The sequence below is a fragment of the Arthrobotrys flagrans genome (genome assembly GCF_004000055.1).
Source record: "Arthrobotrys flagrans strain CBS H-5679 chromosome Unknown unitig_15, whole genome shotgun sequence".
NCBI lineage: Eukaryota > Fungi > Ascomycota > Orbiliomycetes > Orbiliales > Orbiliaceae > Arthrobotrys > Arthrobotrys flagrans.
In genome coordinates, this window is record NW_027137545.1 from 1,178,599 (window position 1) to 1,193,268 (window position 14,670).

General features: G+C 46.2%; 1 protein-coding gene across 1 annotated transcript; it reads left to right on the forward strand.

Annotated features, from left to right (window-relative positions):
- Positions 1-709: 709 nt before the first annotated feature.
- On the forward strand, positions 710-3,308 carry DFL_000299 (uncharacterized protein; the record flags this gene model as incomplete). The annotated part of the gene is made up of 5 exons (XM_067631855.1): positions 710-720; positions 789-817; positions 902-1,092; positions 1,164-1,283; positions 1,344-3,308. 5 exons carry the CDS (start codon positions 710-712, stop codon positions 3,306-3,308), a joined length of 2,316 nt encoding a protein of 771 aa, XP_067494827.1.
- Between the last annotated feature and the right edge of the window lie 11,362 nt (positions 3,309-14,670).

The following is a 14,670-nucleotide window of genomic DNA, read 5'->3' on the forward strand; positions in this document are numbered from 1 at the left end:
GAAGCTGCACAGGCCATCCAAGCCCACACGGGCAGGTACAACTGCCAGAACACGGCCAGATTCACGATATCTCGAGCAAGCAAATATATCTAATAACAGCATTCCTCATCTCGAACTTCATGGCAGATGCAGATGCAGATGCAACAGCTAGTAAAATTTGTGCATATACAACCGTTTGACGCCGGACTATCTCGAAGTTTCCGGTACGAGCAAAATTTAGAGACCGGGGTCCTGACAGGCGCGATATCGGCAGCCCGGCCGGTTAGTTAAGGACTGCGTCGTGATATCTGCAGTGGATGGTGAATGTGATTCGTCCCATCGTATGCCTCTTAGGCCTCATCTCATTGGCCCGGCCTCCTCAACAAGCTAGTAATTGCATGTAACTATCGGAAACCCCGGCTAAAGCTTGTGTCTCGAGCTCGACCGATGAAAAGCGTAAACCGGTGGGGTCGAGTTTCCAAAAAAAAAAAAAAAAAATCCGCTCTGGAGTACTGGGCAGTGTAATGTGCAAGTGGCAGGGAGAAAGTGGCAGGGTCTCCGATACAATTGCCAATAACTGTATTTAATTCGAAAAATTTTCCCTTCTTCTTCCTACCCCTCTTCCTCTTCCTCTCTCTTCTTTTCTCACCACTCCACCAACTACCTCATCTCCAAATTCCTTTCCACGATTTCGTTCATCAGGAAGAAAGGTTTATCTAAAATATTCATCATGGTTCAATCGTAAGTTATCATTATTAAGACATTAAATTCAATAGAGTGCGCGTATTAACGTCGCCGTTGTTGTCTAGATCTGTTCTCGGTTTCCCCCGTATGGGAGGTATGTCAAAAACAACCCGCATCTCTCCTCCGAGCCATTGAGACTCCAATGGCCACTCGATCGCATCCACTAACTTCTCTGCAGCCAACCGTGAGCTGAAGAAGGCTACCGAGTCCTACTGGGCCGGAAAGTCCTCTGTCGAGTCCCTCCTTGAGACCGGCAAGGCCCTTCGAGCTGCCCACTGGAAGATCCAGAAGGATGCTGGTGTCGATATCATCCCCAGCAATGATTTCTCCTTCTACGATCAGGTTCTCGACCACATCCAGCTCTTTAATGTATGTTGTTGCTCCCGTGATCCAAATTGACGCGCCTTGTACCCCTCCCACTAACTTTGGTCGGTATATAGGCTGTCCCAGAGAGATACACCAAGTACAACCTCTCACCCCTAGAGACCCTCTTCGCCATGGGCCGAGGTCTCCAGAGAAAGGCCACAGAAACCACTGAAGCCGTCGATGTTACCAGCTTGGTATGTTATTGTAGCTCTCCACTTGTCGCCAAGTCCCCACCCTAATTACGTAATGGACAGGAAATGGTCAAATGGTTCGACAGCAACTACCACTATGTCCGCCCAACCCTCCAGGACAACCAGACCTTCAAGCTCTCTGGCACCAAGCCCATTGATGAGTTCAACGAGGCCAAGGAGCTCGGAATTGTCACCCGTCCAGTCGTTCTCGGACCTGTCTCTTTCCTCCACCTCGGAAAGGCAGACCGTGGCCAGTCTGTCACCCCAATTGACTTGCTCGACAACCTTCTCCCAGTCTACGAGGAGCTTCTTACCAAGCTCGCCGAAGCTGGTGCTGAGACCGTCCAAATCGATGAACCAGTCTTGGTTCTCGACCTCCCAGAGAAGACCAAGAAGGCATTCGCCACCGCCTACTCCAAGCTCGGAGCTTTGGCTAACGGTCCCAAGCTGGTCTTGGCTACCTACTTCGGTGACATTGTCCACAACATCGATGTCGTCCCATCGATCAACCACCTCTACGGACTTCACATCGATCTTGTCCGTGCCCCCGGACAGCTCGAGGATGTCCTAGCTGCCGTCGGTGAGAAGCAGGTTCTCTCTGCCGGTGTTGTCGACGGACGTAACATCTGGAAGACCAACTTCAGCAAGGCCATCGGTCTCGTTGAGACTGCCGTCAAGGCTCTCGGAGCTGACCGCGTCATTGTCGCTACCAGCTCTTCCCTCCTCCACACCCCACACACTTTGGCTTCGGAGAAGAAGCTCGACCCTGAGGTCGCTGACTGGTTCTCCTTCGCCACTGAGAAGGCTAAGGAAGTTGCCATCATTGCTAAGGCTGTCACCGAGGGTGCTGAAGCTGTTGCTGAAGAGCTCAAGGCCAACGCTGCCTCCGTCGAGGCCCGTGCTACCTCCAAGCGCACCAACGACACCGCCGTCAAGGAACGTCAAGCTGCCATCACCGAGGCCGACTACAGCCGCAAGTCCCCATTCCCAGAACGTATTGCTGCTCAGTCCAAGACCTTGAACCTCCCCAAGTTCCCCACTACCACCATTGGTTCTTTCCCACAGACCTCTGAGATCCGTGTTCAGCGAAACAAGTTCACCAAGGGCACCATCACCGCCGAGGAGTACGAGAAGTTCATCGAGAAGGAGATCGATGATGTCATCGCCATCCAGGAGGAAATCGGCCTCGACGTCCTCGTCCACGGTGAGCCAGAGCGAAACGACATGGTTCAATACTTCGGTGAGCGTCTCAACGGTTACGTCTTCACCACCCACGCCTGGGTCCAGTCCTATGGATCTCGTTGCGTCCGTCCACCAATCATCGTTGGTGACATCTCCCGTCCAGCTCCTATGACCGTCAAGGAATCCAAGTACGCTCAGTCCAAGACCAAGAAGCCGATGAAGGGTATGTTGACCGGTCCGGTCACCTGTCTCCGATGGTCTTTCCCACGTGACGACGTCCACCAGTCCGTTCAGGCCGAGCAGCTCGCTCTCGCTCTCCGTGACGAAGTCATCGACCTCGAGAAGGCCGGCATCTACGTCATCCAGGTCGATGAGCCAGCCATCCGTGAGGGTTTCCCACTCCGCGATGGTAAGGAGCGTGAAGAGTACCTCAAGTGGGCTGTCAACAGCTTCAAGCTCTCCACCGCCGGTGTCGAAGACGGTACCCAGATCCACTCCCACTTCTGCTACTCTGACTTCCAGGACATGTTCTCCCTCATTTCCGACCTTGATGCCGACGTCTTGTCCATCGAGAACTCCAAGTCTGATGCCAAGCTCCTCAACGTCTTCAAGAAGGAGGAGTACCCACGCCACATCGGTCCTGGTGTCTACGATATCCACTCCCCTCGTATCCCAAGCTACGAGGAGATCAAGAACAGAATCGAGGAGATGCTTGTCTACCTCAAGCCTGAGCAGCTCTGGATCGACCCTGACTGCGGTTTGAAGACTAGACAGTGGACGGAGACTAAGCCTGCTCTCACTAACTTGGTCAATGCCGCCAAGTTCTTCCGTGAGAAGTATGCTTAAATATTGATCATGGCGAGCGGATAGTTATGCTAAGCCCTGCTATACGCTTTTCATTATCACCTCTGTCTTATTATCTACTTCTACTACTTCCCTAGTCTCAACGAACGATATGAATGAAAATGAAATCAAAGTTCGACCTCGACCTTCCTCCTCTTCCTCTTCTTCCTCCTCTTCCGCGTTTGCTTCTGTTACGTTATTTTCCACGATTTTTTAATGGCATATCGGGTGTGACCAAATCTTGATAAGATTCAACATCGGCGTTTAAAATGTGTCTTTTTACTTTTACTCTTCTTCTCTTTTTAACATAATGACGGGATACCTTTTCAACAAAATATTTGGGATATCAAACTGGCGGGCTGGTGGGGAGTGTTTCTTGTGTGTTTTTCAACAAAAGTTTCATTTTTTTAATTCATTATGTACTTTAATGTACTTAAAAGTGGTCGTTTGGCTACTGGATATGGAGGGTTTTCACTAGGCTTTGAAGATGAAAGTCTAGGGGACCTGGGCGGGATACTTGATTTTTCTGGAGATAGTATTCACCGTCGATGGTGGAGGTGGAGATCTCGTCAACCGAGAAGAATTGAATGAAGAGTGGCACCGTATGGGCCCTTTTGAACAGATGTTCTCTTTTTCTACATACTGTAACTGTTGTAGTGTGTGATTGGTCTCATTGACCAGCAATATAGCTAACTCCCACGAAGTGTCATCCTTTGGGTGTAGTTGACTTTGAAGATGTGTTGTTGATATTCTCCTCGGGGCACCATTCAGGGATTTTGAGACATCGGAGCACGTTAACAAAAGGGTCAATGAGGATCTATCTTGTTCGACACGGTCTAAAATCGAGTCGCTTCATGCCTGAAGCCCAATGTCATGAATATACGCTTCGTGTAAGATATTAAAGTAGGATTCTTTAAATTGGGATCCGATTTGGGCGAATGGTGTCTCGGTTGGAAGGTATGCGCATCGAGGCTGCAGCGACGCTATAACGACACCACAGCGATGGCATCATCCGTAATCCTAAAACGATACGGAACAGTACTATGACAACGCTGTCGGCATAGTTCTGTAAAGTTAATTAAACGGGGGGGTATTAATATTAACTATGATACCGTAGCATCTCGATTTGGATAGTGTATTGCGAGATAAGTCCCGAACAGAATTGTATTCTATAAGATAACAAAAAAATAAATCTACATCAGCTATAAATCTAGATATCTAAAGCATTCGATAACATTCCAAGATGGATAAAACAAAAACATGGTTAGACTGTTGGAAAAAATTTTTTATGGAAGTTGGTTTTTTGTTGTATTGTTGGATTTTGGAACAGGATCCTGCATACAGCGAAGTTGGAGGACAAATTTGCAAAAGGTTCTTCCGTCTGTGCAGACGGAAAGGCCGCCGCACGCATGGCATGGCATGGGTGCGTAGTCGTGGTTGCGTGGATTTGTGTAACGAAAGTCCATTCTAATTCAAGACGGTACGAAGAGGAAAGTATGCCGAAAGTGGTTACCGACCATACCTTGTAGAAAGTAGGGATCGGAAATGAAACCATCGAAACAACCGGAAACGAAAACTGAAATCCCGAATGATGTAAATTTGGGGGAGGAACCAAGACGAAAACTTGACCTGGCCGACCTGGCCTGGCCCAGCCGGTATGTCTTGCAGCCTTGAACTAGCCGATCATTTACCAGCGGTTGCTGCGATTTCTTCACATCGTGCCAAAATTTCGACATCTGGACAGCAAATCGCTGGGTAATTCTACAGGTCGTTCGTATTCCAAGGTTAACAGACTGTCGTTATACAGATCGGCTTGGGGGTTGCATGTCACGATAACAGGAAATCATGTGCGTGCATAGTCACGGCGTCTAACTTAACATGGACGGAATACCCCCAGAACCTTTAAACCATCTGCATCAATTCCTTTTCCGTTTTTTGCCCCCATGCATGCCTACTCCCGTCCAGACCGTCACGTTTTTTTCAAGCCCTAGGCCTAGCTACACACTTCTTTTCCTGTAAACCCGAGGAGGGGATCCCGTCCACTACTTGTCTTTTCATGCACTCCGCGTTTTTAATATAGAAAGAAAAACCAAGGAATGGGAAGAAGGGTTGCACCTTGAGAGTTTTATCACCCTTCTCTTTTTTTTGGTTATCAAATTTGTTCACGCTTTTTTTAATATATCCGTAACGGTTAATCTACCTCGGCCTTATCAATACAAATTACAACGGGGGGTAGTTGTGTTGAGGGCCTAATATGACAATCACGGGGCGGAAGAAAGCAGGGTTGTGGATTTGATTCATCCCCGAGAGGAAAACCGTTTTGCGGGGGGGTTAATGAAAGATGGGTAAAAGAGGAAAAGTTTAAGCGCCTATTGCATTCGCCGGATCTGTTTCTTTCTTTTCCAGGTTAATATATTTTATTCCCTTGAAGCTTGAAGGCGATCTTGAGTTCTTGTCTCGCGAAGAATAATGGTTTATTACGGTATTTCAGGCGACCGGCGGGGAGAGTTTTTTGTATATAGAGTTTCATTTGGGGCTAGGATCTGGGGGTATGGTTTAATGCGAATATATTGGTTCGCTCGTAGCCATGAAGTTGAGAAGATGATCCCGGGGAAGTGTTTTCGGGGTTTGGAGGAATGTCGGATGAATTATTTGGGGATTTTATTCTGGGTAATATATTCTCGGATTTGAGGTATTACCGGTTAGAGGATTGCAGTTCGGTTTATATCTCGTAGACGGTTTCTGTTTCCGATTCATATTAATATGATCTACGTAAGCTGCAGGTTGCTTTTAAGGTCGGCAGTCTGGATGGAGTCGCTACGGGACAACGTTACTTTTCGATCCGGAGATACAAAATAGAATAATGACACGGGACGGAATATAAACTAATAGAAACAAATTCGGAGTTCGGAATACTTTGTAACATTAGAAGAAACATTTCAACAAGGATCGATTTCGATGTTTCTATGGAACGCTTTGGCAATAACCCTTCTAAGGTCTTAAACATGCATCTATATCTATAAAATCAGATGTTTACTATACAAGGGAATATTATTCATACTAGAAATGTTTCAACCATACCCGCTTCTTGGGATAAGCCGTTGAATTCACGGGTAATATTCATAGATTATATACGTATATGTGAACCATGGCTCACGAGACGCATATAAAACCGTTTATGCTCCTCGGTCTATGGTTTCCGGTTTCATGCACGATAGAGGTATGGAGGACAGCTACCTACTCCCATGGAATCGCTGACAGGGGTGTGGCATCTGATAGTATACGAACGTATATGAAGCCTTTATAGTGGTCGTACGTAACTATCTTTGACGGGTCTCGATGTCGGCTATTAGTTTAATGCGAGGCAATAAGGGGAATAGGATAGTATGCGCACGATCAAATTGTCGTCTCGATTGGACCTCGTACCCAGGCCCAGGGCACACTATGCTTCCCTGAGAATGGGAACGGGGAGTGAAGAACTGGGGCTAACTACAGCTCATAGCTCCGAGTTTCTGTGATATACTGAGAATGGGATGTTATATCACGGGTTCGCAGCAATACCGTTACAATAAGTTCACCGAATAGATTACTTTTGGCTGACTAACTTGAGATTCATGATGATATAAACAGGTAGTGGAGATTTATAAACCAGAAACACCATGATCCCTTCACCATTCGCCAAATCACGCCTTAGTGATCAAGCCATCACATGAACTTCAACGGTTTTTTATAATTTTAGCCTCCCAAAAAATATCCACAAAATCACACGAAGTGGCGTGACCTTATCGACACACACCTGCCAGGCCGGGGTAAATCGTAAATCATGACAGTTAACGAGCTGCAAGACCGTTCGAAGCCCGAGTGCGATTCGGCTCGCCTCCAAAGCATGATTGTAAAATTCGCATTGAAGGTTTGAACTCCGAGCGCGACTTTTCCGCTCACACTTTATTTTTCTGATTGGATATGGTCTATAGTCACCCTGGTATATATTAATTTGTATCGAAAAGGCGGCTTGATCGCAGGATGCACGCATACGCATGCGCCGTTCAAAGGTTTCGAGTGGCTGAGTATTTTTCTTCACTGGCCCCCACCATCCACACGGCCTGGGCCACACTCCACCCAATCTTTCGCCATTGAATCCAAGTGGTTAACTAACGTTCGCGTTCTCGGACCCTGACAAAAGCCTGGAACCGTGGATGTTCTAACTTTGTCAGCAAAGGGGAATCTGAGTTGTCTTTTTAGACGCGATCTCGGGTTTTTCGCAAAGGAAAAATACGGAGCAGGAAAAAATATGTATCTCTGATATCATACGATTCTTGTGGCCTAACCTGCTTGCATGTCGGGTATGTTCAGGCATTCTCCTTTGAAGATTCAGGGCGAATACGAAGTGAATTCCGGGCATCAAAGCCCACTTCCCGAACTAAAAGAAAGCCCAGGGCACAGACACTTTGGGGAATTCCCAGTTTTACGTCCGAGGGGGCAAAAATACCGAGCGGCTTTGACCACGAAAAACTTTGTTCAGAAAGAGAACTTTAGATGTGAAATCTGGAATTCGAAAAAAAAAAAACTGGGGTTGATTATACAGGGTTGTGCTGGTGTCACCATAGCCTCGTTTTTAAGACATCGTGGAAATTTCGATATCACGTTATAGGCATGTGAGGAAGCTCGATTGTGCCTGTGAATACAGGCGCATATACCTGGCATGTATTTCCACCGTCACTCCTAATTTATCAAATGGCACAGTTTGCTTTTGCATCTTGAAATTATATGGAAGGAGAATCACAATTGTGCAACTGTGAATCAGCCTACATGGCCGCGACGGCATGGCGGGCAGCACTATGGAGACTCCCACGGAAAGGTTCTAAATGTGGGTCTTGAATTCACAGGATATATTCCGATATGCATTAACGGCACAGTTTCTAGTTATTTAGCTTTATAGTGGCAAGCCGGCGTGTTAACATGTTAACGTGTTGAAAAACTTCAAAGTTCGATGAGCTAAAGGCGCTAGATGGGGAGCTAGTTGCTAGTGAAACCGCCCGAGCTTTGATGTTGGACCGCTCGTGTGCAAGGACAGTTGAGCTAGCTGATATGATGGTTAGGTGATGCCCGACAGTGGAGACGTCTAGGCCGAGATTATAAATCGAACGAATGGAAGGGCAGGAACCCGAAGGTTCTGTGAATATATGCATCTGTGAGATTGCATCGATTATGATATTCGCGATAGTGGTAAAATCTGACGGCAATGTCCGATGTCTACATATTCGGGCCGATAGGAAAATTTTTTTAGGACTGAAGCGCCTTCTACAGCCAGGTTGCATCCCGATTTTTTTTTTTTATTATAGATTTTTTCTTCCGATTTCTAGTGTTTTTCGTACACGTCGAAGGCTCTATCATCGGCATATCTAACCGTGCCGCAATATGCAACATCGGATTTGGGCTCCATCGAAAAAACAAACACAAAACGCCAACGAGAATTAAAACGGCGCCATCATATCAAACAGAAAGCCACCGGAGCATGAAAGCTAGGTTAATTTTCAAGCCCAGGTTGAAAGAAAAATGTGCATATTTTTCTGGTGCCTTTGTGTCAAAAAATTGGCATTATGCGGTTGTTGGTCGACGCCACCTGTCTTGTCTGTCAATGTCGGTCGTGCAGGTTCCCCTTTTCCCAGAGGCGATTTATTTTTGCGGGTCTTGGGCTTGGTCGAAACAATGAAAGATTAGGAAAGAGTTCTTTTTTGATGTTTGGCCCACACACACCCATCGGCGGCACAGCCAGCGAAAATAATTTAAGAGTTTCCAAGAGTGCAAACAAATGGTGATGATGTGTACATATATTACAATGCCTTTTTTGCCGCCAGAAGGTCTTAACCGATTGGTGATCTGGGATCGACTACGGGCCTACGGGATCTCCTTTCGATGCGATTTGTGTGGGGTGTTTGCATCGATGGGCTGCAGGAGGGTATAGCATCAGTCTGTTAAGGGTGCACCGGCCGTTGCTGTGGGGCACAAATGCTTCTCCGTGGGGAACTTCTCACGGAATTTTCAGGGACGAACGAACACTGCATGAGAGAGGAAACGGCGAATGCATGATCCGGTTCCTTTGCAAGCCGTTGTGGATATTAATTGATAGAATCATACCAATTGGAGACATTATTTGGCGAGATATTCGTTAATGTCTACCGGATTCAATCTCATTTCATTTAAATTGAGAACAAAGATAGATACGTCTCAGACTGTATTACTTCTGAAAAGGGGAATTGTCGACTAGTTTAGTAGTCGCCAAGACGATTAGTTAAAAATTCAGTGTTCGGAATACTAAAAGTAGTTCCCCGTAAAGCGTATGTATTAATCGCTCATGAAGAACGAGAAGTTCAAGTCAACTTTCATAGAAGCAGATCTTATGTCGCTCCATTGCTGAAATGCGAAATGGTGAGGCCTGAATGTCTCGGGCTCTCAAAAAATTCGGCCCCGGTCTCAGCTTTGATCATTCTCGACCCTCAATTTCATCCAGACTCCTTTAGGAAGTCATGACTAGAGAAGGGTAAAATGCGAAAGAAGGTGACGACGATGAGTAGCAGCTGTCTGTGCCATGGAAATTTGACACCGTTACCTTTGGTTGTTGTCACCGGCCCAAAAAGACGTCGACTAGCCTACGGAGGCTTTAACATTGAATTGTGCGGCGGGGTCGATGACTTCTGGGATACCCTGATGGCCTGAGCTTAGCTGGCGCTATCGTCATTACCAGTTAAGAAGGTTCAAGTGCTATTACTACCAATTCAGACATGGGTTGAGATACACAAACACAGGGTCAAGGTCGATGGGAAATAACAAGACCAAGGTCATGGTGCACTTCTAAATATTTGACAGGTCTCACCACAACCGGACCACGGTCTAGGATATGTAATGCGATGTTTCCGTCGTCCATTCACTGAACGCTGATGAACTGGATGCAGGCTGGAAGGTGCTACGAAATATGCCCTGTGATATTAAAACAAAACTCCAAATTTGGGAAACTGCTTTATCCAGAACACCGTCTTTATCCTACCCACTCATGGGATTCAAATTGTGGCTAGTCAGAAACTGTGCCATAAGAGGGGCTTTAGCAGAGTGTTGTAAGAGAGGAATCTCGTATTGAGAAAACGATTTTCTGAGACCTTGTAATATCACCAGGTTGTTAAGAACTCTGCATCCTGTCGTTTAAAGTGTGATAACCAAATGTGACAGTGACAGCTCCCAGTAACCTGGGAGAGAGGTGATCTCAGCATCGGGGAACCTCCGTGTCGGTATCTTACGATGAGCCAAACCGATTTCACGTGCCGGTTTCAAGGGGGTACGAAGTTGAAAGTTTCCAAAGTTTCCAACGGTGAAGATACGCCTTGCATGGAATGTGAATAGCTTCACAGGAGAAACACAGGGTAAGGTTTAAGCGCAACACATTTGAAGGGTCTCGAATCCCAGAAAACCCTGTCGTCTATGCATGTTTCAACCGGCCGAACCAAAGTTGACCGGCTGGAAAAGTTAGGCGAAAAGGAAAAATGCAGAGCAAACTTTCATGGTTTTTCCGTCCTGCATCGGGATGTCTATTTTCGTTAGTATGTCCGTACTAGAGTTATACCTTTGGAATTGGCTATTGAAGCATAAAACCGTCGTTAAAACAGCAGAAAGTGGGAAGTCGTGATAGGTGATTGAAAACCCGTTGATTTCTTCTACATACATATTATTTCTTCTTTGCCCCCTGGGAAGATTGGCATCGTGCATAACGGATAAGTTTCCTTGTCTGCTGGCGTGACATTGAATTCTTGGAGATCATTTTCTTCATGTCTGCCGACCAGGTTTGGAGCATGTCATCAACGGTCTGGTTGGATGGATTTTTGGATTCGCCTTTTCTTCCTGTTTACCCCCTTGTGAAGGGGCGGCTGTATCCCCTTGCATGCAGCGGGAATTCTTGTATGGTTTGGTTTTTGGGTTACATATATGTATTTCCCATGCACTGCAGCCTGCCCGCATTGCAGAAAAATATCTTCACCAGGGTATTCTGGGGATGGGGGGTCACCGGAATCCTCGTGTTTAGAGAAATGTTGGAAGGAGAAGAAGAAAAAAAAAAAAAAAACAGTAAATTGTAAAGATATAAGGATTATGAATAGTGGGTGTGAAGCTTGTGTATTCGCTGCAATATTCATGCAGCTCGCTCGTTTCCAGGCCGTCCCGTTCGTTTATCATTTTACTCCATTGTTTCTGAACGGATGGAGATGCCCGTATGGGATTGCGGAGTGGGATGTTGTCGCTTCCTTGCTGAAACTTCCCGCTATCTTTTTTTTATGTTACACACCTCTGGCGGGAGGCCTCTATAGAGATAGGTAGATAGGGCTATAGATATTCATGGGGGTCCCGCTCTCCGCATATACATATGCATACGTACACACATAAATATCTTTGAAGGAGGTTGGAATTGAAAGCGACGAATGGATGACCAGCGACACCAATAGCATTATCAGCCTGCGTCGCCGTGGTATGCAGTGGAGGCAAAGTGACTGGAAGGCGTTCGTCTCAAAGCATGGAGAAAATATAACGTCGATAGTATCCTGACGGGAATGTAACAGTAGCCGACGACTGAGGAGGTCAACTGAATCTGACAATTTGTTATTTCTGATCCGTCGAAGGCGTCGGAACTTGGGACCGACGAATCACAATTATTGAATGAGCTCCTCAGCTGTTTGCGGTGCATTGGGGGCGAACCCGCGAGTCATTCTAAAATTATCAGAACATCACATAGACATATGTAGGTGCATAAGAATTTATCGTGGTAACCGAATCGAAGCGACCGATCCCGAAGTTTTGACTCGAGTATCCCGGTACTGCCTGGGTCGCTCGCGCTCAACCCTGTAAAAATTTCGACCATGTCATGTCATGCAGTCTAGGCCTGGAAAACCAGGTTTAGTATTCGTGAATCGTGAATGGGAAAGACCTTTGTGCCGTTATCGCAGACAAAAATAATTAATATGTATAGTTCAGCGCTAGATATAACTCTTAAACGATATACATAGAATGGTTGTTGCAAAACCGCCACGCTGCCATAAGCAAAATATAAAATTGCTTCGACTTATCAGACTCTCTCTCTATCATGCATAAAGAGAATTTTCAGGCACACGGTTCGTCTCATTCGACCGAAATGTTATCGATTGGGACCAGGCGATACATAGAAGCTTCGGCGGGACGGGCAACCCGCATGTGTCCCTTCTTTTTTTGGGTAACGGATAAATTGAACCTCGCTAGGCTTGCTTCGGAGAGTGGAAAATCTTGCGACGACTACTGAAAAGTTAGGTTGCAATGGCAACGAGCTCAACATCTAATCCTTAACATGGTTAATTGAGGAAAGGTTTTTCAAAGAGAAAATTAGATCAGTATGGAGCGTAAATGCATACCATTCGTCACTGTCTATTGATCAAGGAGGCAAATGTGGGCACAAAAATGTTGTAATGACCAAGGGTTTGTTAGTTGATACTACCATAATCTGTATGGATTGCGATTTGCATGACGAAGCTGAGTAATGCTTGATCAATTGAGCGTTGCTGAGCTCACGAAATATATTCTTGCTAAGAGTGCGTGCCATGAGATGACAGGGGAAAAATTGGAGCGTTGTGGAAAGGTGGTTGCTTCTTGAAGCTGTGGTAATTCGCAATCTGCAAACTTGAGGGTCTGAAGGTCACACAGCATGAGGGTGTTGCTTTCTTTCTTTCGTGATTGCTACATAAAGCGGCTTAACTTGAGGCCTTGTTAATGCTGCGTGCCTTGCACAAGACCAATGCATGGTGACCGGGAAATATTTGACGAATCCACCAAGTTCATGATAGACCACACGTGAAGGATAGGATGGGTGCCATGAGGGGACCTGACCCTCGGGTCGACCCAAGTCAAATATCTCGCTCCGACTTCGCTTTTGCTGACCGTCGACTGTTGCCTAACTGGCTTTAGTTGGTATCGACCTCACGAACCTTTTTTGCCTTACGAGGGTCAATTGCCGACATCCGCACGCGATATCATTGGTTTGGGAGCAAAAGATAACTGTCTTGGCATCAAGACCTCTCAAATCTTCTTCAGATTGAAACTGCACCTTCCCTGCAAAATCATCTCAAATGGAAGCGCATGAGCGGGACAACCTACATACCAGCATTCTAAAAAGTATACTTTCGATCCCAGCATCATTGAAGCCATTTTGGGACAAAAAGTATCACTATTTGTCGGCTCAAAGATCCACCAAAGGACCCGCCAAAGGTCTAGATTTTAGAAACCATCTAGCTTCGGTTTAGTGCTTAATACGATCTTACTAGACGGCCAGTTTTTGAGATCGTTGGGATTTATCGCTTCCAGGGCTCTTCCTTGACGACGGTCTGAATCAATGCAATATATTTCCTTAACCTCTTTTCGGTAGTCGCTTGGAATCCGCCCGTCAACTAGCTATATAGCGTTAGTTAGCATGAACGGTACGGTTCGTGATGCTTCCGGAGTCTACCCGGTTACGAACTAGTGATCGAGAGACATCAAGACTCGCTCGAACCAACCGGCAATTGCGAAGCTAAGCCTTGGGCTACAAATCGCTTCGAAATGTCCTTCAATGCTTAGCCCTCTTCGGATCCCGCCAGAACCCCGAGTGGTCTCAATTTCGCGCTGGTATCGACTTCAGTAGCTGCAATGTCGATCGCTGGCATCTTCGTCCGTGGGACTTGCATCCTGTCAAATTACACGTAGGATGGACCTCCCACACGCCTCATCATCTTTTGTTCACAAGCGAAACAATGGTGCAAGAATTTCGCGGCTTGCTTCCAAATTTAAAGACTGCGGCGACGACGAAATTTCAAGGCGGCATAGCGAAACGGGCAAACAGGCGAGTGGTGACTTAATGAGAACTTGGGGGCATGGGGGTATTTTCAACCTTAATTTTGATAGACCGTGGGACAACGAGTTTAGGTCGATGGTTTGGGTTTTGATCTTCATAAACTGATGTTTCAATAGCCTGATAATTCGACCAAGGAGCACTTGACCGCTTGCTTAATTGTAGACCCTTGTGATAACCTTTCTAGTTCGACAACCTCCTTTTTGATCTAGTGTTATAAAGGCATATCCGAGGAAAAACATCTACTGGAGTTGAAATATTGGGGGCCTGATGATTCAGATGTATGTATGTTTGGGGGGATTGGAGCTTCCGATGCATGGTCGGATTGTGAAGCGACGAAGCTAGACACTTGGGTTTCCATTTCCGGCGACTAGGTTCAAGACGGTCGTCTCCAGCGATACAGTCGCTTCGAATTCTGTATTTTCAATCTTATAGTCAGTTCATCAATGATGTTTGCTTGCAGTCTATGTAACA